We start from the raw sequence: 27,112 nt of genomic DNA on the forward strand, positions 1-27,112 counted from the left end.
CAAATTCACACATATACACACAATCATACACATACACACAACCACTCACATACACACACAACCACACACATACACAAAATCAGACACATATAAACAACCAGACACATCCACACAACAATACATACACACAACCACAATCATAGACATACATTTACAACCACACACATACACACAACCACACACATACACACAAAACCACACACATACACACATCCTCCCCATGTGTGCGTGGGTTTCCTCCGGGTGCTCCGGTTTCCTCCCACAGTCCAAAGATGTGCAGGTTAGGTGGATTGGCCATGATAAATTGCCCTTAATATCCAAAATTGCCCTTAGTGTTGGGTGGGGTTACTGGGTTATGGGGATAGGGTGGAGGTGTTGACCTTGGGTAGCGTGCTCTTTACAAGAGCCGGTGCAGACTCGATGGGCCGAATGGCCTCCTTCTGCACTGTAAATTCTATAAATTCTATGAAAACCACACGCATACACACACAACCACACACATACACACAACCACACACATGCACACAACCACAATCACAAACATACACACACAATCACTCACATACACACAAATTCACACATATACACACAACCACTCACATACACACACAACCACACACATACACACACAAAATCAGACACATATAAACAACCAGACACATACACACAACCACAATCACAAACATACATTCACAACCACACATCCACACAACAATACATACAGACAACCACTATCATAGACATACATTTACAACCACACACATACACACAACCACACACATACACACAATCACTTGTCGGCACATACTCACACAAACATTCACGTACAAATGGACGCACACAAGACATTTGAAAGTTCTGGTTCCAAGTCAGATTCTAAAGCAATGAGACTCCAGTGTAGTGTGGTGTGTAGAGGGACTATTCCAGAGTTTAGCACCCAGGCAGCTGAAGACACGGCCATCAATGGTGGAGCAAAAGAAAAACGAGGAGATGGGAAGAATGCACAAGAGACCAGAATAGCAGATTCAAAATCAAACCCAATGGAAAAGCTGAAGGTTCACCACATGGACCCTCACCATAGAACTGAGCTGGGCAGCGAGGCAAGGCATCGAAAGGCCCGTACAGCGTTAGCAAATCACACATTTGGTGGCACTCACTCCTCTTATCTCAGTATGCTACACATTTTCGGGCTTGAGATTAGATTGTTTCAATAGCTTAGCGGTTCAGACCACTCACTTCACACTGAAGCAGCTGGGTGCCTGCATCCCAGCCCTGGCAGCTGCTTAAAGGAGACCAATACTATCGAGAGCTCAGGCTGACTCGGCTGCGATGAGCTGGCCTATTATTATTATTGTAGCAGCAGCAGCAGCAATAAGCGCAGTGAGGCAAAGTCTCACACTTCAATTTCCTTTCAGGAATTATTTTTTTTCTCTGAGATGGTCTGTGGAATTCTCTTCCCAGAGAGCTGTGGAGACTGGTTCATTGACTATCTTCAAAGCTCAGTTGGAACTTTCATAGGCAAGAGAGTCAAGGGTTATGGGGGTAGAAAATGAAGTTAGTCCACAATCAGATCAGTGATGCCCTTATTGAATGGCAGAGCTGGCTAGAAGGGCTGAATGGTCTACTCCTGCTCCTAAGTCCTACCTTCCTATGTTGCTCTTGAATAGGGATAGACTATGGAGCTTGTCAAAAGGGGTAGTTAAGGTGAGTGATATGAATGCATTTCAGGGGAAGTTAGATTAACACATATTACGATGACTGGAACACTTTAGGAATATTGAATTCTAAGTATTGGGCAATTTAAGAATTAAAAGCTTGGGGTTAGAGTGCGTTTGGCTGCAGTGGTCATGTTTGTTTTAAAATAATTCTGGTTTGCAGAGCTTGGGTACTTTTAGCAGCCAGAAAGTGAAATTGACAAAGGGATGAGTTTTTCAGTCTGGACTAATGGACTGGGAAAGTCCCCGGGGTGTTAATCTGCTTTGTAGCCTCCAGAAATCATTTGTTTTTTCAGCCTGGGGAAATTAGGTCATTGCTGGGTGGAGCCAACAAATGAATGCAGAGAGACATTTTGAAACGCTTTCGAGAGGCAGTTTTTGGAGAAGGATTTGGAGAGGGGAGTTGAATTCTGATCTGCCTGACACTGAGCCCACAATTCTCCCACAGTAAGATAGATTGAGAGCTGTATGTTTCTTTTCTTGTTGTTTAATGGGAAATTGAGTAGTGGTGTTTAAGGTGTAAATTGTAAGGTGTTCTTTTTGCATGCGAAGTTAAAGAGTTGAATATTGTATCCATAATAAAGGTTTGTTTTAAAAATACCAAAGCTCTATTTCTTCGTGCAATCACTCCTGCAGTGAATCATTCTTTCCGCACAGTCTTAAATTAAACTAAAACATTGGTATTTTGTTCCAGTATCTTAGTCACTGTTGGGGTCTGGTTTGGAATCGCAATAATATAAATAATATGACTTTACGAACAAGCCAAAGATTGGTAATGGAACTCACCACCTGACTCCCAAAAGCCTGTCCACCATCTACAAAATGTAATGGAATACTCGCCACTTGTCTGGATGAGTGCAGCTCCAACAACACTCAAGAGGCTCGACACCATCCTGGACAAAGCAGGACAAGTCCCGCTTGATTGGCACCTCATCCAACACCTGAAACATTCACTCCTTCCACCATTGATGCACAGTAACAGCCGTGTATACCATCTACAAAATGCACGGCAGCAACTCACCAAGGGGCCTTCAACAGCACCTTCCAAACCCACGACCTCTAACACCTCGAATGTCAAGGGCAGCAGATACCTGGGAACATCACCACCTGGAAGTTCCCTTCCAAGACCCAACACCCTGACTTGGAAGTATATCGCCGTTCCTTCACTGTCGCTGGGTCAAATTCCTGAAACTCCCTCCCTAACAGCACTGTGGGTGTACCTACACCTCATGAACATAGAACATAGAACAGTACAGCACAGAACAGGCCCTATGGTCCTCGATGTTGTGCCGAGCATTGTCCGAAACCAAGATCAAGCTATCCCACTCCCTGTCATTCTGGTGCGCTCCATGTGCCTATCCAATAACCGCTTGAAAGTTCCTAAAGTGTCCGACTCTACTATCACAGCAGGCAGTCCATTCCACACCCTAACCACTCTCTGAGTAAAGAACCTACCTCGGACATCCCTCCTATATCTCCCACCCTGAATCTTATAGTTATGCCCCCTTGTAATAGCTACATCCACCCGAGGAAATAGTCTCTGAACGTCCACTCTATCTATCCCCTCATTATCTTATAAACCTCAATTAAGTTGCCTCTCATCCTCCTCCGCTCCAAAGAGAAAAGCCCTAACTCCCTCAACCTTTCCTCATAAGACTTATCCTGCAAACCAGGCAGCATCCTGGTAAATCTTCTTTGCACCCTTTCCAATGCTTCCAAATCCTTCCTATAATGAGGTGACCAGAACTGCACACAATACTCAAATGTGGTCTCACCAGGGTCATGTATAGTTGCAGCATAACCCCACGGCTCTTAAACTCAAGCCCCCTGTAAATAAACGCTAACACACTATAAGAGAAATATGAGAATGACTAGAGCGAGGGTAGGTCCGATCAAGGACAGTAGTGGGAGATTGTGTATTGAGTCTGAAGAGATAGGAGAGGTCTTGAACGAGTACTTTTCTTCTGTATTTACAAATGAGAGGGGCGATATTGTTGGAGAGGACAGTGTGAAACAGATTGGTAAGCTCGAGGAAATACTTGTTAGGAAGGAAGATGTGTTGAGCATTTTGAAAAACTTGAGGACGGACAAGTCCCCCGGGCCTGACGGGATATATCCAAGGATTCTATGGGAAGCAAGCAATGAAATTGCAGAGCCGTTGGCAATGATCTTTTCGTCCTCACTGTCAACAGGGGTGGTACCAGGGGATTGGAGAGTGGCGAATGTTGTGCCCCTGTTCAAAAAAGGAACTAGGGATAACCCTGGGAAATATAGGCCAGTTAGTCTTACTTCGGTGGTAGGCAAAGTAATGGAAAGGGTACTGAAGGATAGGATTTCTGAGCATCTGGAAAGACACTGCTTGATTAGGGATAGTCAGCACGGATTTGTGAGGGGTAGGTCTTGCCTTACAAGTCTTATTGAATTCTTTGAGGAGGTGACCAAGCATGTGGATGAAGGTAAAGCAGTGGATGTAGTGTACATGGATTTTAGTAAGGCATTTGATAAAGTTCCCCATGGTAGGCTTATGCAGAAAGTAAGGAGGCATGGGATAGTGGGAAATTTGGCCAGTTGGATAACAAACTGGCTAACTGATAGAAGTCAGAGAGTGGTGGTGGATGGCAAATATTCAGCCTGGATCCCAGTTACCAGTGGCGTACCGCAGGGATCAGTTCTGGGTCCTCTGCTGTTTGTGATTTTCATTAATGACTTGGATGAGGGAGTTGAAGGGTGGGTCAGTAAATTTGCAGATGATACGAAGATTGGTGGAGTTGTGGATAGTAAGGAGGGCTGTTGTCGGCTGCAAAGAGACATAGATAGGATGCAGAGCTGGGCTGAGAAGTGGCAGATGGAGTTTAACCCTGAAAAGTGTGAGGTTGTCCATTTTGGAAGGACAAATATGAATGCGGAATACAGGGTTAACGGTAGAGTTCTTGCCAATGTGGAGGAGCAGAGAGATCTTGGGGTCTATGTTCATACATCTTTGAAAGTTGCCACTCAAGTGGATAGAGTTGTGAAGAAGGCCTATGGTGTGCTCGCGTTCATTAACAGAGGTATTGAATTTAAGAGCCGTGAGGTGATGATGCAGCTGTACAAAACTTTGGTAAGGCCACATTTGGAGTACTGTGTACAGTTCTGGTCACCTCATTTTCGGAAGGATGTGGAAGCTTTGGAAAAGGTGCAAAGAAGATTTACTAGGATGTTGCCTGGAATGGAGAGTAGGTCTTACGAGGAAAGGACAAACCATTACAAGGGGACATAAATTTAAGGTGAAAGGTGGAAGATATAGGAGGGATATCAGAAGTAGGTTCTTTACCCAGAGAGTAGTGGGGGCATGGAATGCACTGCCTGTGGAAGTAGTTGAGTCGGAAACATTAGGGACCTTCAAGCAGCTATTGGATAGGTACATGGATTACGGTAAAATGATATAGTGTAGATTTATTTGTTCTTAAGGGCAGCACAGTAGCATTGTGGATAGCACAATTGCTTCACAGCTCCAGGGTCCCAGGTTCGATTCCGGCTTGGGTCACTGTCTGTGCGGAGTCTGCATGTCCTCCCCGTGTCTGCGTGGGTTTCCTCCGGGTGCTCCGGTTTCCTCCCACAGTCCAAAGATGTGCGGGTTAGGTGAATTGGCCAATGATAAATTGCCCTTAATGTCCAAATTGCCCTTGGTGTTGGGTGGAGGTGTTGAGTTTGGGTAGGGTGCTCTTTCCAAGAGCCGGTGCATACTCAAAGGGCTGAATGGCCTCCTTCTTCACTGTAAATTCAATGATAATCTATGATTAATCTAGGACAAAGGTTCGGCACAACATCGTGGGCCGAAGGGCTTGTTCTGTGCTGTATTTTTCTATGTTCTATGTTCTAAGCCTTCTTCACGGTTCTATCCACTTGAGTGGCAACCTTCAGAGATCTGTGGACATGAACCCAAGATCTCTCTGTTCCTCCACATTCCTCAGAACCCTGCTGTTGACCCTGTAATCAGCAGACAAATGTTTTCTGCCAAAATGTATCACCTCGCACTTATCAGGGTTAAACTCCATCTGCCATTTTTCAGCCCAGCTCTGCATCCTATCAATGTCTCTTTGCAGCCTACAACAGCCCTCCACCTCATCCACTACTCCACCAATCTTGGTGTCATCAGCAAATTTACTGATTCAGCCCCCTCCACCACGTCATTGATAAAAATCACAAACAGCAGACGACCCAGCACTGATCCCGGTGGTACACCGCTGGTAACTGGTCTCCAGTCTGAAAATTTTCCATCTACCACCACCCTCTGTCTTCTATGTGATAGCCAGTTACTTATTCAATTGGCCAAATTTCCCTCTATCCCACACCTCCTTACTTTCTTCATGAGCCGACCATGGGGAACCTTCCCAAACGCCTTACTAAAATCCATGTAGACAACATCAACGGCTCTACCTTCATCTACACACTTAGTTACCTCCTCAAAGAAATCAATCAAATTTGTGAGGCAAGACCTACCCTTCATGAGTCCGTGTTGACTATCCTGGATTAAGCTGCACCTTTCCAAATGGTCATAAATCCTATCCTTCAGGACCTTTTCCATTATCTTCCCGACCACCGAAGGAAGACTAATTGACCTATAATTACCAGGGTCATTCCTATTCCCTTTCTTGAACAGAGGAACAACATTCGCCGCTCTCCAGTCCTCTGGCACTATCCCCGTGGACAGCGAGGACTGAAGAGCAGTGACTCAAGATTCACTGCAACCTTCTCATTGGCAATTTGGGATGGGCAACGATTTTTGGCCTAGCCAGTGACACCCACATTAAATTAATTTTAAGAAGTCAGGTGAATTAAGGGTAGAAATTGGCTCATGTGCAGGATAAGCATTAGCATCGAGTTGCTGTGCTGAATGGCCTGTTTCCATGTGGAAATACTATGTAATCTTATGTAATTTTCTCTCCCGTGCTCGAAGATGCTAATTTTCATTGGGTGGGGCTTTGTGGAGATGATGCCATTTTCCCACGCCAATTGCTAAAGACCATCCTGTTCCTGCTTCCCTCCTCTCCAAAAACAGGCAAGAGCCTAAATGGGAAAGTTGTCAACGCCTGAACAAATTGAGTGTGTACGAGATCCACTTGTGCCAAATATGAAACTGTCAGATGCAAATCTCTTCAGTTCAAAGGGTTTAAATGCTTCAAGTCTCCAGAGCACCCAGCAGCTGCAGAGAGGAGATGACCATTCCAATCCTCAGAGGACTTGAATGAATCTCAACATCACACACAAATATACACAGCAACTTAAACAGCCAATCCCCAATACACTTAGAGATACGCCTCTACACACATATGTACTGATACAACTGTATATATTTCTACATACAGATGACCAACACAAATGTACCTACCCAAGTGTATACACATCAATAAAATCACACATTAACACACAAATAAGTACCCACATAAATGCTGAAGCATGCGGCACGGTGACACAGTGGTTAGCACTGCTGCCTCACAGCGCCAGAGACCCGGGTTTAATTCTGGCCTCGGGTGACTGTGTGGAGATTGCACTTTCTCCCCATGTCTGCGTGGGTTTCCTCCGGGTGCTCCGGTTTCCTCCCACAGTCCAAAGATGTGCAGGTTAGGTGGATTGCCCATGCTAAATTGCCCATTAGTGTCCAAAAGGTTAGGTAGGGTTCGTGGGATGGGGTGGGGGTTGGACCAAGATTGGGTGCTCTTTCGGAGGGTGGTGCAGACTTGATGGGCCGAATGGCCTCCTTCTGCACTGTAGTGATTCTATGAAATGCATTCCTACGTACACGCACTATGCACCTCCCCCCCCGCACAGAAACACATACACAGACACAGGCACACACAAATATTTACATCGAGAGACAGGAGCAGACCGAGACACGCACACACAGACACACAGCCACATACACACACACACACAGACACGCACACACACACACAATTAAAGTTACATTCTCAAAGTTACTTCAGAGTTCAACCTCATGTTTAACTATCTGCTCCTTACCAAGTTCCCCACATAGAGCATATTATCGAATTCCTTGGACATTGGCCGATGCTCCAAAGCCATGAAGAGAGTGTTCAGTACGATACAGATGGTGATCGCAAGGTCCAGGAAAGGATCCATCACAATATATTTCAATATTTTCTTTATTCTTATCCACAAAGGGCAACAGTTCCAGATAAGAAATGTTTGGGAAAAGTAGTACCAACAGCGGGGATATTTCAGGCGAGATTCTTCAAGTTCTAGGAGTGAAAGCAGACAGGAGGGTTGGTGTTAAGCAGTTAAATTAATCGTAAAACTCTCACTACCATCTCTAAAAGGCATTATGGCATTCAGAAGTTGTGAAGGGCACAATAAATGCAAATTCTTGCTTACTGTCTTCATGGTTTGTAACCCAAACTGTGATGCTCTGCACAACCTCAAATCCAATACTCACTAATTGCCATCCCACAGTGGAGCCTCAAATAGCAGACTGTACCTGAACCCAAAATGGCAACTGTTTCCTTGGCTAAAAGGATGGCAGACTGCATTTATATCGAGTCCACTGGATGTCACAAAGTGCTTGACAGCCAATGAGATACTTTTGAAGTACAGTGCCTGTTGTAATATAGGAAACAGGAAAGCTAATTGTGATCAGCCCTGAAATACCCTCAGTCCAAGATCAGTTAGAGATGGACAATATGTGCAGACACAGCAACGCTCACATCACATCAATGAATTAAAAAAATTAAATAATGTGACAGATGATCTGTTTTTGTGTTGAGGTATAAATATTGGCCAGGATATAGCTGGGAACCCCCCTGGTCTTCTCCCACTCCACACACCACTCCACACTCAGCCACACCCCCACACACACACACCCACAAACTACCCCCTCCCCCACACAAAGCCACTCTCCCCACAGACAGCCACCCTCCCACCCCCACACCCCCACATACACACTCCCACAAACAACCTCCCTCCCCCCACACAAAGCCACTCTCCCCACACACAGCCACCCCCCCACACCCACACCCCCACATCCCCACACACACACTCCCACAAACTACCCACCTCCCCCCACACAAAGCCACTCTCCCCACACACAGCCACCCCCAACACCCACAATCCCTACACACAGCCACCCCCCACCCACACACCGCCCCACACACAGCCAACCCCCCATACACACACACGTCCCCACCCACACACTCCCTACACACAGCCACCCCCCCACACACACACCGCCCCACACACAGACAACCCCACACACACAGACCGCCCCATACACACACACACCGCCCCACCCCACCACCACATACAGCCTCCCCACACAAACCGCCACACACACAAACATATACATCCCTGTCCCAACACACACACACACCACTGAGGCAGTGAATACCCTTACCAACTGGCAGTGAATACTCTTACCAACAGGCAGTGAATACTCTTATCAACAGGCAGTGAATAACCTTACCAACAGGCAGTGAATACCCTTACCAACAGGCAGTGAATACTCTTACCAACAGGCAGTGAATACTCTTACTGACAGGCTGTGAATACCCTTACTGACAGGCTGTGAATACTCTTACTGACAGGCAGTGAATGTCATTACCAACAGGCAGTGAATATCCTTACCAACTGGCAGTGAATGTCCTTACCAACAGGCAGTGAATGTCCTTACCAACAGGCAGTGAATACTCTTACTGACAGGTTGTGAATACTCTTACTGACAGGCTGTGAATACTCTTACTGACAGGCAGTGAATACTCTTACTGACAGGCAGTGAATGTCCATAAGACCATAAGACATAGGAGCAGAAGTAAGGCCATTCGGCCCATCGAGTCCACTCCACCATTTAATCATGGCTGATTTCAACTCCATTTACCCGCTCTCTCTCCATAGCCCTTAATTCCTCGAGAAATCAAGAATTTATCAACTTCTGTCTTAAAGACACTCAACGTCCCGGCCTCCACTGCCCTCTGTGGCAATGAATTCCACAGACCCACCACTCTCTGGCTGAAGAAATTTCTCCTCATCTCTGTTCTAAAGTGACTCCCTTTTATTCTAAGGCTGTGCCCCCGGGTCCTAGTCTCCCCTGCTAATGGAAACAACTTCCCTACATCCACCCTATCTAAGCCATTCATTATCTTGTAAGTTTCTATTAGATCTCCCCTCAACCTCCCATACTCCAATGAATATAATCCCAGGATCCTCAGACGTTCATCGTATGTTAGGCCTACTATTCCTGGGATCATCCGTGTGAATCTCCGCTGGACCCGCTCCAGTGCCAGTATGACCTTCCTGAGGTGTGGGGCCCAAAATTGCTCACAGTATTCTAAATGGGCCCTAACTAATGCTTTATAAAGCTTCAGAAGTACATCCCTGCTTTTATATTCCAAGCCTCTTGAGATGAATGACAACATTGCATTTGCTTTCTTAATTACGGACTCAACCTGCAAGTTTACCTTGAGAGAATCCTGGACTAGGACTCCCAAGTCCCTTTGCACTTCAGCATTATGAATTTTGTCACCGTTTAGAAAATAGTCCATGCCTCTATTCTTTTTTCCAAAGTGCAATACCTCGCACTTGCCCACATTGAATTTCATCAGCCATTTCTTGGACCACTCTCCTAAACTGTCTAAATCTTTCTGCAGCCTCCCCACCTCCTCCATACTACCTGCCCCTCCACCTATCTTTGTATCATCGGCAAACTTAGCCAGAATGCCCCCAGTCCCGTCATCTAGATCGTTAATATATAAAGAGAACAGCTGTGGCCCCAACACTGAACCCTGCGGGACACCACTCGTCACCGGTTGCCATTCCGAAAAAGAACCTTTTATCCCAACTCTCTGCCTTCTGCCTGACAGCCAATTGTCAATCCATGTTAGTACCTTGCCTCGAATACCATGGGCCCTTATTTTACTCAGCAGTCTCCCGTGAGGCACCTTATCAAAGGCCTTTTGGAAGTCAAGATAGATAACATCCATTGGCTCTCCTTGGTCTAACCTATCTGTTATCTCTTCAAAGAACTCTAACAGGTTTGTCAGGCACGACCTCCCCTTACTAAATCCATGCTGACTTGTCTTAATCTGACCCTGCACTTCCAAGAATTTAGAAATCTCATCCTTAACAATGGATTCTAGAATCTTGCCAACAACCGCGGTTAGGCTAATTGGCCTATAATTTTCCATCTTTTTCCTTGTTCCCTTCTTGAACAGGGGGGTTACAACAGCGATTTTCCAATCCTCTGGGACTTTCCCTGACTCCAGTGACTTTTGAAAGATCATAACTAACGCCTCCACTATTTCTTCAGCTATCTCCTTTAGAACTCTAGGATGTAGTCCATCTGGGCCCAGAGATTTATCAATTTTTAGACCTCTTAGTTTCTCTAGCACTTTCTCCTTTGTGATGGCTACCATATTCAACTCTGCCCCCTGACTCTCCGGAATTGTTGGGATATTACTCATGTCTTCTACTGTGAAGACTGACGCAAAGTACTTATCTAGTTCCTCAGCTATTTCCATATCTCCCACCACAAAATTACCAGCGTCATTTTGGAGCGGCCCAATGTCAACTTTTGCCTCCCGTTTGTTTTTAATGTAAATAAAGAAACTTTTACTATCATTCCTAATGTTACTGGCTAGCCTACCTTCATATTTGATCCTCTCTTTCCTTATTTCTCTTTTTGTTATCCTTTGTTTGTTTTTGTAGCCTTCCCAATCCTCTGACTTCCCACTACTCTTTGCACATTATAGGCTTTCTCTTTTGCTTTGATGCATTCCCTAACTTCCTTTGTCAGCCATGGCTGCCTAATCCCCCCTCTGATAACCTTTCTTTTCTTTGGGATGAACCTCTGTACTGTGTCCTCAATTACTCCCAGAAACTCCTGCCATTGCTGTTCTACTGTCTTTCCCACTAGGCTCTGCTCCCAGTCGATTTTCGTCAGTTCCTCCCTCATGCCCCTGTAGTTACCTTTATTTAACTGTAACACCTTTACATCTGATTCTACCTTCTTTCTTTCAAATTGGAGATTGAATTCTACCATATTATGATCACTGCCTCCTAAGTGCTCCCTTACTTTAAGATCTTTAATCAAGTCCTTTCCAACAGGCAGTGAATACCCTTACTGACAGGCTGTGAATACCCTTTCCAACAGGCAGTGAATACCCTTACTGACAGGCTGTGAATACCCTTACTGACTGGCTGTGAATACCCTTACTGACTGGCTGTGAATACCCTTACCAACAGGCAGTGAATACCCTTACTGACAGGCTGTGAATACCCTTTCCAACAGGCAGTGAATACCCTTACTGACAGGCTGTGAATACCCTTACTGACTGGCTGTGAATACCCTTACCAACAGGCAGTGAATACCCTTACTGACAGGCAGCGAATACCCTTTCAAACAGGCAGTGAATACCCTTACTGACAGGCTGTGAATACCCTTACTGACAGGCTGTGAATACCCTTACTGACAGGCTGTGAATGTCCTTACCAACAGGCAGTGAATACCCTTTCCAACAGGCAGTGAATACCCTTACTGACAGGCTGTGAATGTCCTTACCAACAGGCAGTGAATACCCTTACTGACAGGCTGTGAATGTCCTTACCGACAGGTAGTGAATACCCTTTCCAACAGGCAGTGAATACCCTTACTGACAGGCTGTGAATGTCCTTACCAACAGGCAGTGAATACCCTTTCCAACAGGCAGTGAATACCCTTTCCAACAGGCAGTGAATACCCTTACCAAAAGGCAGTGAATACCCTTACTGACAGGCTGTGAATGTCCTTACCAACAGGCAGTGAATACCCTTCCCAACAGGCAGTGTATACCCTTACTGACAGGCTGTGAATGTCCTTACCAACAGGCAGTGACTACCCTTTCAAACAGGCAGTGAATACCCTTACTGACAGGCTGTGAATGTCCCTACCAACAGGCAGTGAATGTCCTTACTAACAGGCTGTGAATACCCTTTCCAACAGGCAGTGAATACCCTTACCAACATGCAGTGAATGTCCTTACCAACAGGCTGTGAATACTCTTACTGACAGGCAGTGAATATCCTTACCAACAGGCAGTGAATACCCTTACTGACAGGCTGTGAATACCCTTTCCAACAGGCAGTGAATGTCCTTACTGACAGGCTGTGAATACCCTTACCAACAGGCAGTGAATACCCTTACTGGCAGGCTGTGAATACTCTTACTGACAGGCAGTGAATGTCCTTACCAACAGGCAGTGAATACCCTTACTGACAGGCAGTGAATACCCTTACCAACAGGCAGTGAATACCATTACTGTCAGGCAGTGGGAAAGCAAACGTTGGTTTATTTTTCCAATTTGATAGATCTATTCCTCAGGACAATTTATTACCAGCTGATGTACACTTCCCCCGAAAACACAGCTCCTGGAACCCTGAGAGGGGGTGAGAGAAAGTGACAAAAGGAGAGAGAGGGAGTGTCTTAAGAGTCCCACAGCTAGTGGTTCAAAGGCTAACAATTCTTCCACAAACTAGAATCACAGAATGATAGGATTTACAGTGCAGAAGGAGGCCATTTGGCCCATTGACTCTGCACCAGAGAAAGGGAGGAGTAAGAGGCATAAGGAGACAGAAGGGGAAAAGGAGAAAGGGAGTGAAAGACAGGGCAGGAGAAAAGGAGTTGGAGAGAGAAGGGGGGAGAAAGAGAGGGGGCGAAAGGGAGACAGTGAGAGTGAGAGAGAGGGAGAGTCTTAAGATTCCCACAGCTAGTGGTTCAAAGGCTCCCAATTCTTCCACAAACTAGAATCATAGAATCATTGAATTTACACTGCAGAAGGAGGCCATTCGGCCCATCGAGTCTGCACCGGCCCTTGGAAAGTGCCCCCTACCCAAGGTCAACACCTCCATCCTATCCCCGTAACCCAGTAACCCCACCTAATCTTTTTGGACACTAAGGGCAATTTATCATGGCCAATCCACCTAACCTGCACATCTTTGGACTGTGGGAGGAAACCGGAGCACCCGGAGGAAACCCACGTAGACACGGGGAGTATGTGCAGACTCCGCACAGACAGTGACCCAAGCCTGGAATCGAACCTGGGACCCTGGAGCTGTGAAGCAACTGTGATAACCACCGTGCTATCGGGCCGCCCCCACTTTGCTACCGTGCAGCCCTAGTCATCTATAAGCATACTACTTAAGGCTTCCATAATGCATCGAGGTTATGGTGCAGAAACATGGCTATCTAACTGGTCTATGCCACAGCTGCTCCATACAACACCTCCCCACCTTACTTCATCAAACCCTCTCCTGTGCTTCTCTAAGCTCTCCTCAAACGCATCAGTGTTATTCACCTTAACCACTTTAAATAGTAGCAAATTCCACATCCTAATCAGAGAAAGAGATTTCTCCTGAATTTGTTATTAGATCTGTTAATGGCTCTCTCATGTTTAGGACCATAGTTCGATGTCCTCCCGTTCTTCCATATATTCCCAAGAAGTGGTTACTTTGGGCCCATGTGTGTAAAAAGATCTCCATAGACCCAGGAGCCATGGCATCAGAGACTCTGTGTCCTCATCCCTCCGCATCCCCAGCTTGCCCCCAGAAAAATAGCTTCGATCTCATCCGGACACTTATCCCATCCCAAGACCAAACAACACCCCTTTATATCTGCGAGCATTCACTTCACACACTTGGCCATATGTTTAATAGGGAACACTAGAACACTATTAGCTTACGCACAATCGTGACTGGTAACATTCACAGGTTTATCCAGCCCAGTACTGTTTCTATTGAACTGCTGCTGGGGCTGAGAGACTAGACAGTCTGAAAAGTGCACATTAACCATCACGGTGTAGCCTCACTGTATTGATTCTTGACATGTGGGAGCTTAATATCAATGTCTTTATTTACCAGTAGCTCAGCTTATAGGAGGCAGCTGAGGAAAAGTGAAAGCAAGGAATGATTATATACCACTGAGTTCGAATGATTATTGTGTTTACCTGTCAACATATTTACAAAACATTAGTTGGGGTTTAAGTTTGCTTCAGATCACAGCTGACTGTTCAGCTCAACAAAGGCAGCAGGATAAAAATTAACATCAGCTAATTTACAAAGCTGGTTTTTGGTGACATTTATTTAGTGTTCTCTCTAAAATAGTCATCATAGAGCCAGGTGGGCTGCGTTCCCCTTTGAGGTTGAGAAGACGGTAGCACAGTGGTTGGCACAATTGCTTCCCAGCTCCAGGGTCCCAGGTTCGAATCCCAGCTTGGGTCACTGTCTGTGCGGAGTCTGCATGTTCTCCCCGTGTGTGCGTGGGTTTCCTCCGGGTGCTCCGGTTTCCTCCCACAGTCCAAAGATGTGCAGGTTAGGTGGATTGGCCATGCTAAATTGCCCTTAGTGCCCAAAATTACCCTTAGTGTTGGGTGGGGTTACTGGGTTATGGGGATAGGGTGGAGGTGTGGGCTTGGGTAGGGTGTTCTTTCCAAGGGCCGGTGCAGACTCGATGGGCCAAATGGCCTCCTTCTGCACTGTAAATTCAATGAAAAAATAAATTCTATGTAAGGCGGGGCCTTCATGAATAACCTCAGCCCCTAAGGGAATTGAACCTGCCTCTATTCGCCTCACTCTGCATCCCGAACCAGCCGTCCATCCAATTGAGCTAAACTGTCCCCCTAACACATCGCAATACATGGCATGTATGGCACTGAAACAGGCCATTCAGCCCAACTAGTCCACGCCAATGTTTAAGCACCAAACACGCCTCCTTCCACCTAATTATATTGTTGGCCTTCAGGGTTATGAAGCCAAGCCAGATGGATGGAGAAGGATGATTAGTTGTCATCTCATTGAATAGTGGAACTGGCTCAAGTGCATTCCCAGCGTGACCTGACTGCAGACCAATTGATGCCATTCATTCGCATAAACTGCATCAATGTGTGTAGGAGCTAGTGGATGATGGAATCCATGTAATGTTTTCAAATCTTCCAATGAGCTTTCCTATATTTTTTTCAAAATTGAGAGACATGAAACCATTAAAGATTACAGCACCCGAGGAGAGTCCATTCTACTTGTGTTAGTTCTTTACTACAGTGACTCAGAGCATTTCCCTCCCATCCCTGCCTGCTTGGCCCCACTGCCGATCTGCCCAAGCAGCAGAAACGTCTCTAGTTGGGACTACCAAAGATTCAGAGCTGCCAGCCATCTGATTGTACTGGCAGTGTCGGAGGGGCACCCACCTCCCATCTACAAGTGATAACCAGGGATTGGATTGGCCATTAAACCTGGTTCTTAAATGGATGGCGTGCTTGGAAGTAGTCAATTAGGAGGCTGCATCTGGGAATATCCTAAGCCGGTCCCATTGCTGGCAAGTTAGTTTAACATACGTTGTTGGGAAATCGTTACAATTCATTATTGAGGAAGTAATAGTAGGACATTTGGAAAGTCAAAACGCAATCCATCAGTGTCAGTATGATTTTATGAAGGGTTAATCGTGTTGTTGCTAAAGATCTTTGAAGATGCAACAAGCCAAGTGGATAATGGACACCCTGTAGATGTAGTATATCTGGATTCCCAGATGGTATTTGATAAGGTGCTGCACAAAAGGTTATTTTTCAAGGTAAGATCACATGGAGTTAGGGGCAATTTATTAGCTTGGACAGAAGACTGGCTAACCAACAGAAGGCAGAGAGGTGGGATAAATGGGTGCTTTTCTGGTTGGTAAGATATAACTATTGGGCTGCCACATGGATTGGTCCTCAGGCCCCAACTATTTACACTTTACATTAATGACTTGGGTGCAGGGTTAGTAGGTATTTTGCCAAATTTGCAGATGGCACTAAAATAAGTGGGTATAGTAAGTTGCAGTGAGGAAATAAGAAATTTACAAATTTATATGGATAGGTTAGGTGAGTGGGCCAAAATTTGGCAGATGGAGTTTAACGTGGATAAGTGTGAGGTGGTGCATTTTGGCAAAATAGAAAGGCAACTTATTATCTAAATCATAGAATTTTATCATAGAATTTACAGTGCAGAAGGAGGCCATTTGGCCCATCGAGTCTGCACCGGCTCTTGGAAAGAGCACCCTACCCAAGGTCAACACCTCCATCCTATCCCCATAACCCAGTAACCCCACCCAACACTAAGGGCAATTTTGAACACTAAGGGCAATTTATCATGGCCAATCCACCTAACCTACACATCTTTGGACTGCGGGAGGAAACCGGAGCACCCGGAGGAAACCCACGCACACACGGGGAGGATGTGCAGACTCCGCACAGACAGTGACCCAAGCCGGAATTGAACCTGGGACCCTGGAGCTGTGAAGCAATTGTGCTATCCACAATGCTACCATGCTGCCGTCACGGAGAGAAACTTTACAATGCTTTGGTGCAAAAGGACCTGGGCGTCTTTGTGCATGAGTCACAGAAAGCTAGTATGAAAGGTACAGCAGATAATAAGGAAGGCAAATGCAATTTTGGCATTCGTGGACAAAGAAAGAGTATTAAAGTAGAAAGCTGCAACTGTACAAGGCATTGGTGAGACCACACCTGGAGTACTGTGCACAGTTTTGGTCCTCTTATTTGAGGAGGGATGTAGTGGCATTGAAGGCAGTTCAGAAGAGGTTGATTCTAGAGATGATAGGTGTGTCTTATGAAGAGAGATTGCACATATTTGAACTGGAGAAATTACTTCTCTTAAAAGGTTCGCAAATCTGTGGAATTCACTACACCGGGGTGCGTTGGATGTTGGGACATTGAGTAAATTTGAGGCAATAGTCAGATTTTTAATTAGTAATGGGTTGAAGGGTTATGGAGAATGGACAGGAAAGCGGTGTTGTGACCAAGATGAGATCAGCCATGATTGTATTGATTGCAGAGTGGGCGTGAGGGGCTGAATGACCTAATCCTGCCCCTCTTTCTTATGTTCTAAGTGAAGCCTCCAGACCCCCATTTAGTCCCAACATTGGGATGATGGAGCCCATAGGAAAATTCAGCCCACATGATTCTCCTCTACAAGTTTGGGGTGTTCTTCTGAACTTAGAAATGTGAGTTATCAATGTAAAATTGTAGTGACGGTTCCAAACATGGACACCAGGATCACTTCTCCCACTTTTTCCTATTTCCTGAACATGTACCAACTTTCCTACATCTGCATCAATATTGAAGATGGCGGAATCCCATTAGCAGTAAACTGCAGGTCAGAGGTAATCTTCAAAATCTTCCTCTTCCATCAAAGCTTTATTATAGTTGAAATTCTTTCTCCGTTACTATCTTTCCTGTCTCTTAATTTAATTAGTATCTGTCTCCCTGTGTATCCTTCCTCCTTCTTACATCATTGCTTCAATATAACATCTCTTACCCTTAACTCATTCTGTCATTAGAAATCTAAACTGTATAATGTCTTACTTGCAAAGGATGGTAGAAGTTTGGCACGCTCTTTCGCAAAAGGTAATTGATGTTAGGACAAATGCACATTTTAAAGCTGAGATTAATAGTTTCTTGTTATCCAAGTGTTGAGTGATAGAATGTTTAATCTTTAATCTTTATTAGTGTCACAAGTAGGCTTACATTAACACTGCAATGAAGTTACTGTGAAAATCCCCTAGACGCCACACTCGGGCGCCTGTTCGGGTACACAGAGGGAGAATTCAGAATGTTCAATTCACCTAACAGCACGTTTTTAGGACTTGTGGGAGGAAACCCACGCAGACACGGGGAGGATGTGCACTCTCCACACAGCCAGTGACCCAAGCCAGGAATCAAACCTGGAACCCTGGCGCTATGGAGCAGCAGTGCTAATCACTGTGCTACAGTGCCGCCTATAACGACAAAGGCAGGCAAGGTTGTAGTTAGGCTCAGATCATCCATGGTCTCACTGAATGACAATGGAACTGGCTCGACTGGGACTAAATGGCCTACTTCCAAATTCTTTGTCTCCTTGCCACAGCTCCTCCCACCCCCCACCTCATCCCTTGAATTATCCATTTCCTGGAGTCAAGATACTTTTTCAATACCCAATGATTCACATTCTATCCTTTTCAATATTGGTGGTAGCTTGGGCTGTGAGCCTTGGACCAAGCTCAGTTCTTGGATGAGGATGTAGGGTTTTGGTCCTTATCAGCTGCGAGAGACAGTCACACTCTCAGCACCCGAATGATTCCCACACGGCTCCAAGGTGGGATGAATTGTCTTTGGAATTTCTGACGGAACTCTGTTTGGGCGTAAACCCGGGGAGCTCCGCAGAAATTCCCAGCCCACCGGTCCCTTCCACAACTTGGAAGTTAATTCCAACCCTTTGCAAAAAGAACACCCTGACGACAACCTTTAATTTTCTGTTTACCGGTTTGAATTTTTGCTTCCTGGGTGTCTGGCAAACTAGATTTACGTTTTCAGGAAAGAATAAAGCCAAATGGGAGATAAAGACCAACAGTCCATTAGCCCCCATGATTGCTATTTGACACATGAAGTGTCGAGTAATAATATCGTGATATCTGTTCCAGTCACACCTTTCAGCATTTCTGCACCACGTACACACTCTGTAAGTCGCCCCTCTTTTATTCAATGTTAACTGCGTTCCATGCAGAGACCTGAATCCAGTTGAGGGCTACGGAGCCGGCACTGTCAGTAGATCCCAATATAGCTGCACTCTTATCTAGCAACCTTCATGCAAATCCTTTCGAAGCTGCTAACTCCTGAATGTGTTTGCTTGACACCCAGACCCCTCAGTTGCAGCTGAACCTTTCAGGAATGATACATAGACCAGGGCAAGTCTGAGCGAGAATAAGTGGCTGCTTAGTGCATCTTTATAAAGGCCAGGCAAATACTTCCAGGCCATTAACTCTATTGACCTAAAAATTAACCAAATCTATCGGAGCAGCTGCCACGTCGCACGCTACACTTGCTTGCAAAGCTGTGCCAGTTTTTCAAATACAGCCACGCATCGGCCCTGATGTGAAATCAGCACAAGCCCAATTAATCTCACCCGAACAAACATCTACTCCGCTGACGTGGGACATAGTTCAACTGTTTGCTTTGCTGATTGCTGCTCCTCACTGACTTATCATCTGACAGGCTGAGGTCATCACCCTGAGTTCTCGTCCACTGTACAGTGCCTCCACCAGCTATCCCCACACTATTCAAACAATATCGAAGGCACCAAGCTTCTCTGCATCAGTTCAGAGCTGCAGCTAGATGGCTCCAGAGTGCAAAGAGAGAATTTAACCACCCGTTGCTCAAAGCAGCATAACTGCGAATAATTCGGGTGAAGTTAGACACGGATCTGATGCATTTTTGTTTATTTTCAATCAAATATTTTTAAATGTTCATGTTGCCCATCAGATTTCTGTGCCTTCTATTGCTGGTTTTCACGTATTAGTGGGGAATTAGATTGAGTACAGTACCAAGGCGCTCCATGAATGCCCCGGCACCCAGTCACTCTCCAGCAGGCAATCTCAGCATGTGGGGGGTTGATTACAGTCAAATCCAATTGTGTCCAGGACCTCATACAACAGTCAAGCGCAGGCATGTTTTGACTCCAGATGAGGAGATATCAGGGCATAGGTCATTCAGCAGGAAGTGATCCGCTCAGACCGTAACACCAGGGAATCTAATTCACATTAATGTATCTTGTAAGCTGAGCCACTCCGAATCCAGCCACTCCGAGCCCAGCCACTCCGAGCCCAGCCACTCAGAACCCAGCCACTCAGAACCCAGCCACTCCGAACACACTCACTCCGAACCCAGCCACTCCGAACCCAGCCACTCCGAACCCAGCCACTCAGAACCCAGCCACTCCGAACCCAGCCACTCCGAACCCAGCCACTCCGAACACACTCACTCCGAACCCAGCCACTCCGAACCCAGCCACTCCGAACACAGCCACTCCGAACACAGCCACTCCGAACCCAGCCACTCCGAACCCAGCCACTCCGAACCCAGCCACTCCGAACCCAGCCACTCCGAACCCAGCCACTCCGAACCGAGCCACTCCGACCCGAGCCACTCCAAACACAGTGGGCGGGATTCTCCACCCCCACGCCGAAGTGGCCGCGCCGTCGTGAACGCCGTCGAGGTTCATGACGGTGCGGAACGGCCCCGGTCCCGACCGATTCAGGCCCTGCAATGGGCCAGTATTGGGGCCGCGTCATCTACACGCGCCAGGTCTTGTCGCCCGCGTAAAAGCGGCGCCGCATAGATGACACGGCCGCATGCGTGGTTGCCGTCCTCTCTAAGTCCGCCCCGCAAGAAGATGGGGGATGGATCTTGTGGGGCCGCGGAAGGAAGGAGGTCCTCCTTCAGAGAGGACGGCCCGACGATCGGTGGGCACTGATCGCGGGCCACCCCACATTCCAGGTGAAGCTCGGTGCAGGATCCCCCCTCGCCCCCCCACAGGCCGCCCCCCCCAGCGTTCACGCACCGCCCACGACTGCAGCGACCAGGTGTGGACGGCGCCGGGGGGAGCCCGCCGTTTTGGCCTGGCCGCTTGGCCCATCCAGTCCTCAGAATAGCGGGGGTGCCGGAGAATCGCCATTTTGGGTATCTCCGGCGATTCTCCGGCCTGCGGCCTGTGAAACTCGACCGGGCCGTTCCCGCCGCTTGGGAGAATCGCGGGAGGGCGTGGGACTGGCGTCCCCGGAAATTTTGGCGGCCCAGGCGATTCTCCCAACCGGCACGGGAGTGGAGAATCTCGCCCAGTCACTCCAAACACAGTCACTCCAAACACAGTCACTCCAAACACAGTCACTCCAAACACAGTCACTCCAAACACAGTCACTCCAATCACAGTCACTCCAATCACAGTCACTCCAATCACAGTCACTCCAAATACAGTCACTCCAAACACAGTCACTCCAAACACAGTCACTCCAAACACAGTCACTCCAAACACAGTCACTCCAAACACAGTCACTCCAAACACAGTCACTCCAAACACAGTCACTCCAAACACAGTCACTCCAATCACAGTCACTCCAATCACAGTCACTCCAATCACAGTCACTCCAAATACAGTCACTCCAAACACAGTCACTCCAATCACAGTCACTCCAATCACAGTCACTCCAATCACAGTCACTCCAAATACAGTCACTCCAAATACAGTCACTCCAAATACAGTCACTCCGACCTGAGCCACACTGAACTGAGCCACTCTGAATCCAGTCACTCCGAACTAAGTCACTCCAAACCGAGCCCTCCGCACCGAGTCACTCCAACAGACAAGGGTTGCAGGCAGACGGGAACATCCTCACCTAATCTTTCCTCTCAAACCACTCTTCACCCTGACTTGGAAATATATCGCCGTTCCTTCACTGCGCTGGGTGAAAATCATGCAACACATTCTCTAACAGCACGTGGGTGTACATACAGCACATGGACTGCAGCGGTTCAAGAAGGCAGCTCACCACCGCTACCTCATGGAGAATTAGGGGGCAATATGTGCAGCCATCTCCAGCAAAGGCACATCCCTTCAATGGAATGAACATCCTGGGTGGGATTCTCCACTCCCGCGCCGAAGTGGCCGCGCCGAAGTGGCCGCGCCGTCGTGAACGCCGTCAAGGTTCACGATGGCGCGGAACGGCCCCGGTCGTGACCGATTCAGGCCCTGACAATGGGCCAGTACCGGGGCCGCGTCATCCTCCCGCGCGAAGCCTTGTCGCCCGCGTAAAAGCGGCGCCGATTAGATGACGCGGAGGGCACCGCATAACGGACGTCATCCGCGCATGCGTGGTTGCCGTCCTGTCCACATCCGCCCCGCAAGAAGATGGGGGACGGATCTTGCGGGGCGGCGGAAGGAAGGAGGTCCTCCTTCAGAGAGGACGGCCCGACGATCGGTGGGCACCGATCGCGGGCCACCCCACATTTAAGGTGCAGGATCCCCCCTCGCGCCCCCACAGGCCGCCCCCCCCCCCCCCCAGCGTTCACGCACCGCCCACGACTGTAGCGACCAGGTGTGGACGGCACTGGGGGAACCCGCCATTCTGGCCTGGCCGCTCGGCCCATCCGGGCCTCAGAATCGCGGGGGTGCCGGGGAATCGCCATTTTGGGTATCTCCGGCGATTCTCCGGCCTGCGGCCCACGAAACTCGACTGGCCCATTCCCGCCGCTCGGCAGGATCGCGGGAGGGCGTCGGACCGGCGTCCCCGGAAATTCTGGCGCCCCAGGCGATTCTCCCAACTGGTGTGGGAGTGGGGAATCTCGCCCCCTGAGCCTGGGCTAACCTGGACTGAATCAAACTGAACTGAGTCACTCTGAATTGAATCAATCTGAACTGAATCACTCGCAACTGAGTCACTCGCAACTGAGTCACTCGCAACTGAGTCACTCGCAACTGAGTCACTCGCAACTGAGTCACTCTGAACTGAGTCACTCTGAACTGAGTCACTCTGAATTGAGTCACTCTGAACCGAGTCACTCTGAACCGAGTCACTCTGAACCGAGTCACTCTGAACCGAGTCACTCTGAACTGAATCACTCTGAACCGAGTCACTCTGAACTGAGTCAATCTGAACTGAGTTAATCTGAACTGAATCAATCTGAACTGAGTCAATCTGAACTGAATCACTCTGAACTGAGTCAATCTGAACTGAGTCACTCTGAACTGAATCACTCTGAACTGTGTCAATCTGAACTGAGTCACTCTGAACTGAATCACTCTGAACTGAATCACTCGGAACTGAATCACTCTGAACTGAATCACTCTGAACTGTGTCAATCTGAACTGAGTCAATCTGAACTGAGTCAATCTGAACTGTGTCAATCTGAACTGAATCACTCTGAACTGAGTCACTCTGAACTGAATCACTCTGAACTGAGTCAATCTGAACTGAGTCACTCTGAACTGAATCACTCTGAACTGAATCATTCTGAACTGAATCACTCTGAACTGTGTCAATCTCAACTGAGTCAATCTGAACTGAGTCACTCTGAACTGTGTCAATCTGAACTGAGTCACTCGGAGCTGAATCACTCTGAACTGAGTCACTCTGATCTGAATCACTCTGAACTGAATCACTCTGAACTGAGTCAATCTGAACTGAGTCACTCTGAACTGAGTCACTCTGAACTGAGTCAATCTGAACTGACTAACTCGGAACTGAATCAATCTGAACTGAGTCAATCTGAACTGAATCACTCTGAACTGAGTCACTCTGAACTGAATCACTCTGAACTGAGTCACTCTGAACTGACTCACTCTGAACTGAGTCAATCTGAACTGAGTCACTCTGAACTGAGTCAATCTGAACTGAGTCAATCTGAACTGAGTCACTCTGAACGGACTCACTCTGAACTGAGTCAATCTGAACTGAGTCACTCTGAACTGAATCACTCTGAACTGAGTCAATCTGAACTGAGTCAATCTGAACCGAGTCACTCTGAACTGAGTCACTCTGAACTGAATCACTCTGAACTGAATCACTCTGAACTGAGTCACTCTGAACTGACTCACTCTGAACTGAGTCAATCTGAACTGAGTCAATCTGAACTGAGTCAATCTGAACTGAGTCACTCTGAACTGAATCACTCTGAACTGAGTCAATCTGAACTAAGTCACTCTGAACTGAGCCAATCTGAACTGAGTCACTCTGAACTGAGTCACTCTGAACCGAGTCACTCTGAACCGAGTCACTCTGAATTGAGTCACTCTGAATTGAGTCACTCTGAACTGAATCACTCTGAACCGAGTCACTCTGAACCGAGTCACTCTGAACCGAGTCACTCTGAACTGAGTTACTCTGAACCGAGTCACTCTAAACCGAGTCAATCTGAACTGAATCACTCTGAACTGAGTCAATCTGAACTGAGTCACTCTGAACTGAGTCACTCTGATCTGAATCACTCTGAACTGAGTCAATCTGAACTGAGTCACTCTGAACTGAGTCAATCTGAACTGAGTCCATCTGAACTGAGTCACTCTGAACTGAGTCACTCTGAACTGAGTCAATCTGAACTGACTCACTCTGAACTGAGTCAATCTGAACTGAGTCACTCTGAACTGAATCATTCTGAACTGAATCACTCTGAACTGAGTCAATCTGAACTGAATCACTCTGAACTGAATCACTCTGAACTGAGTCACTCTGAACTGACTCACTCTGAACTGAGTCAATCTGAACTGAGTCAATCTGAACTGAGTCACTCTGAGCTGAGTCACTCTGAACCGAGTCACTCTAAACCGAGTCACTCTGAATTGAGTCACTCTGAATTGAGTCACTCTGAACTGAATCACTCTGAACCGAGTCACTCTGAACCGAGTCACTCTGAACTGAGTTACTCTGAACCGAGTCACTCTAAACCGAGTCAATCTGAACTGAATCACTCTGAACTGAGTCAATCTGAACTGAGTCACTCTGAACTGAGTCACTCTGATCTGAATCACTCTGAACTGAGTCAATCTGAACTGAGTCACTCTGAACTGAGTCAATCTGAACTGAGTCCATCTGAACTGAGTCACTCTGAACTGAATCACTCTGAACTGAGTCAATCTGAACTGACTCACTCTGAACTGAGTCAATCTGAACTGAGTCACTCTGAACTGAATCATTCTGAACTGAATCACTCTGAACTGAGTCAATCTGAACTGAATCACTCTGAACTGAATCACTCTGAACTGAGTCACTCTGAACTGACTCACTCTGAACTGAGTCAATCTGAACTGAGTCACTCAGAACTGTGTCAATCTGAACTGAGTCACTCTGAACTGAATCACTCTGAACTGAATCACTCTGAACTGAGTCAATCTGAACTGAGTCACTCTGAACTGAGTCAATCTGAACTGAGTCACTCTGAACTGAATCACTCTAAACTGAGTCAACCTGAACTGAGTCACTCTGAACTGAGTCACTCTGAACTGAGTCAATCTGAACTGACTAACTCGGAACTGAATCAATCTGAACTGAATCAATCTGAACTGAATCACTCTGAGCTGAGTCACTCTGAACTGAATCACTCTGAACTGAGTCACTCTGAGCTGACTCACTCTGAACTGAGTCAATCTGAACTGAGTCACTCTGAACTGAGTCAATCTGAACTGAGTCAATCTGAACTGAGTCACTCTGAACGGACTCACTCTGAACTGAGTCAATCTGAACTGAGTCACTCTTAACTGAATCACTCTGAACTGAGTCAATCTGAACTGAGTCACTCTGAACTGAGTCACTCTGAACTGAATCACTCTGAACTGAATCACTCTGAACTGTGTCAATCTGAACTGAGTCACTCTGAGCTGAATCACTCTGAACTGAATCATTCTGAACTGAGTCACTCTGAACTGAGTCACTCTGAACTGAGTCACTCTGAACTGAGTCAATCTGTCCTGAGTCAATCTGAACTGAATCACTCTGAACCGAATCATACTGAACTGAGTCAATCTGAACTGAGTCACTCTGAGCTGAATCACTCTGAACTGAGTCACTCTGATCTGAATCACACTGAACTGAATCACTCTGAACTGAGTCAATCTGAACTGAGTCACTCTGAATTGAGTCACTCTGAACTGAGTCAATCTGACCTGATTCACTCTGAACTGAATCACTCTGAACTAAGTCAATCTGAATTGAGTCACTCTGAACTGAGTCACTCTGATCTGAATCACTTTGAACTGAATCACTCTGAACTGAGTCAATTTGAACTGAGTCAATCTGAACTGAGTCACTCTGAACTGAATCACTCTGAACTGAATCACTCTGAACTGTGTCAATCTGAACTGAGTCACTCTGAACTGAGTCACTCTGAACTGTGTCAATCTGAACTGAGTCACTCTGAGCTGAGTCACTCTGATCTGAATCACTCTGAACTGAATCACTCTGAACTGTGTCAATCTGAACTGAATCACTCTGAACTGAGTCAATCTGAACTGAGTCACTCTGATCTGAATCACTCTGCACTGTGTCAATCTGAACTGTGTCACTCTGAACTGAGTCAATCTAAACTGAGTCAATCTGAACTGAGTCACTCTGAACTAAATCACTCTGAACTGAGTCAATCTGAACTGAGTCACTCTAAACTGAGTCAATCTGAACTGAATCACTCTTAACTGAGTCACTCTGAACTGAGTCACTCTGAACTGAATCACTCTGAACCGAGTCACTCTGGACCGAGTCAAACTGAACTGAGCCAATCTGACCTGATTCACTCTGGACTGAATCACTCAGAACTGAGTCACTCTGAATTGAGTCACTCTGAACTGAGTCAATCTGTCCTGATTCACTCTGAACTTAATCACTCTGAACTAAGTCAATCTGAATTGAGTCACTCTGAACTGAGTCACTCTGGACTGAATCACTTTGAACTGAGTCTCTCTGATCTGAATCACTCTGAACTGAATCACTCTGAACTGAGTCAATCTGAACTGAGTCAATCTGACCTGATTCACTCTGAACTGACTCACTCTGAACTGAGTCAATCTGAACTGAGTCAATCTGAACTGAATCAATC

The 27,112-nt window shown here is 46.7% G+C and overlaps 1 protein-coding gene across 1 annotated transcript in view; it reads right to left on the minus strand.

Moving 5' to 3' along the window:
- LOC140425680 (sodium channel protein type 1 subunit alpha-like) overlaps positions 1-27,112 on the minus strand; it is a 580,672-nt gene that overhangs the window by 19,592 nt on the left and 533,968 nt on the right. The window contains exon 15 of the mRNA XM_072510176.1: positions 7,716-7,954. Coding sequence (XP_072366277.1) covers positions 7,716-7,954 — 239 coding nt within the window. The remainder of the gene's footprint in view (positions 1-7,715; positions 7,955-27,112) is intronic.

This window comes from Scyliorhinus torazame, chromosome 6 (genome assembly GCF_047496885.1).
Source record: "Scyliorhinus torazame isolate Kashiwa2021f chromosome 6, sScyTor2.1, whole genome shotgun sequence".
NCBI classification, from domain to species: domain Eukaryota; kingdom Metazoa; phylum Chordata; class Chondrichthyes; order Carcharhiniformes; family Scyliorhinidae; genus Scyliorhinus; species Scyliorhinus torazame.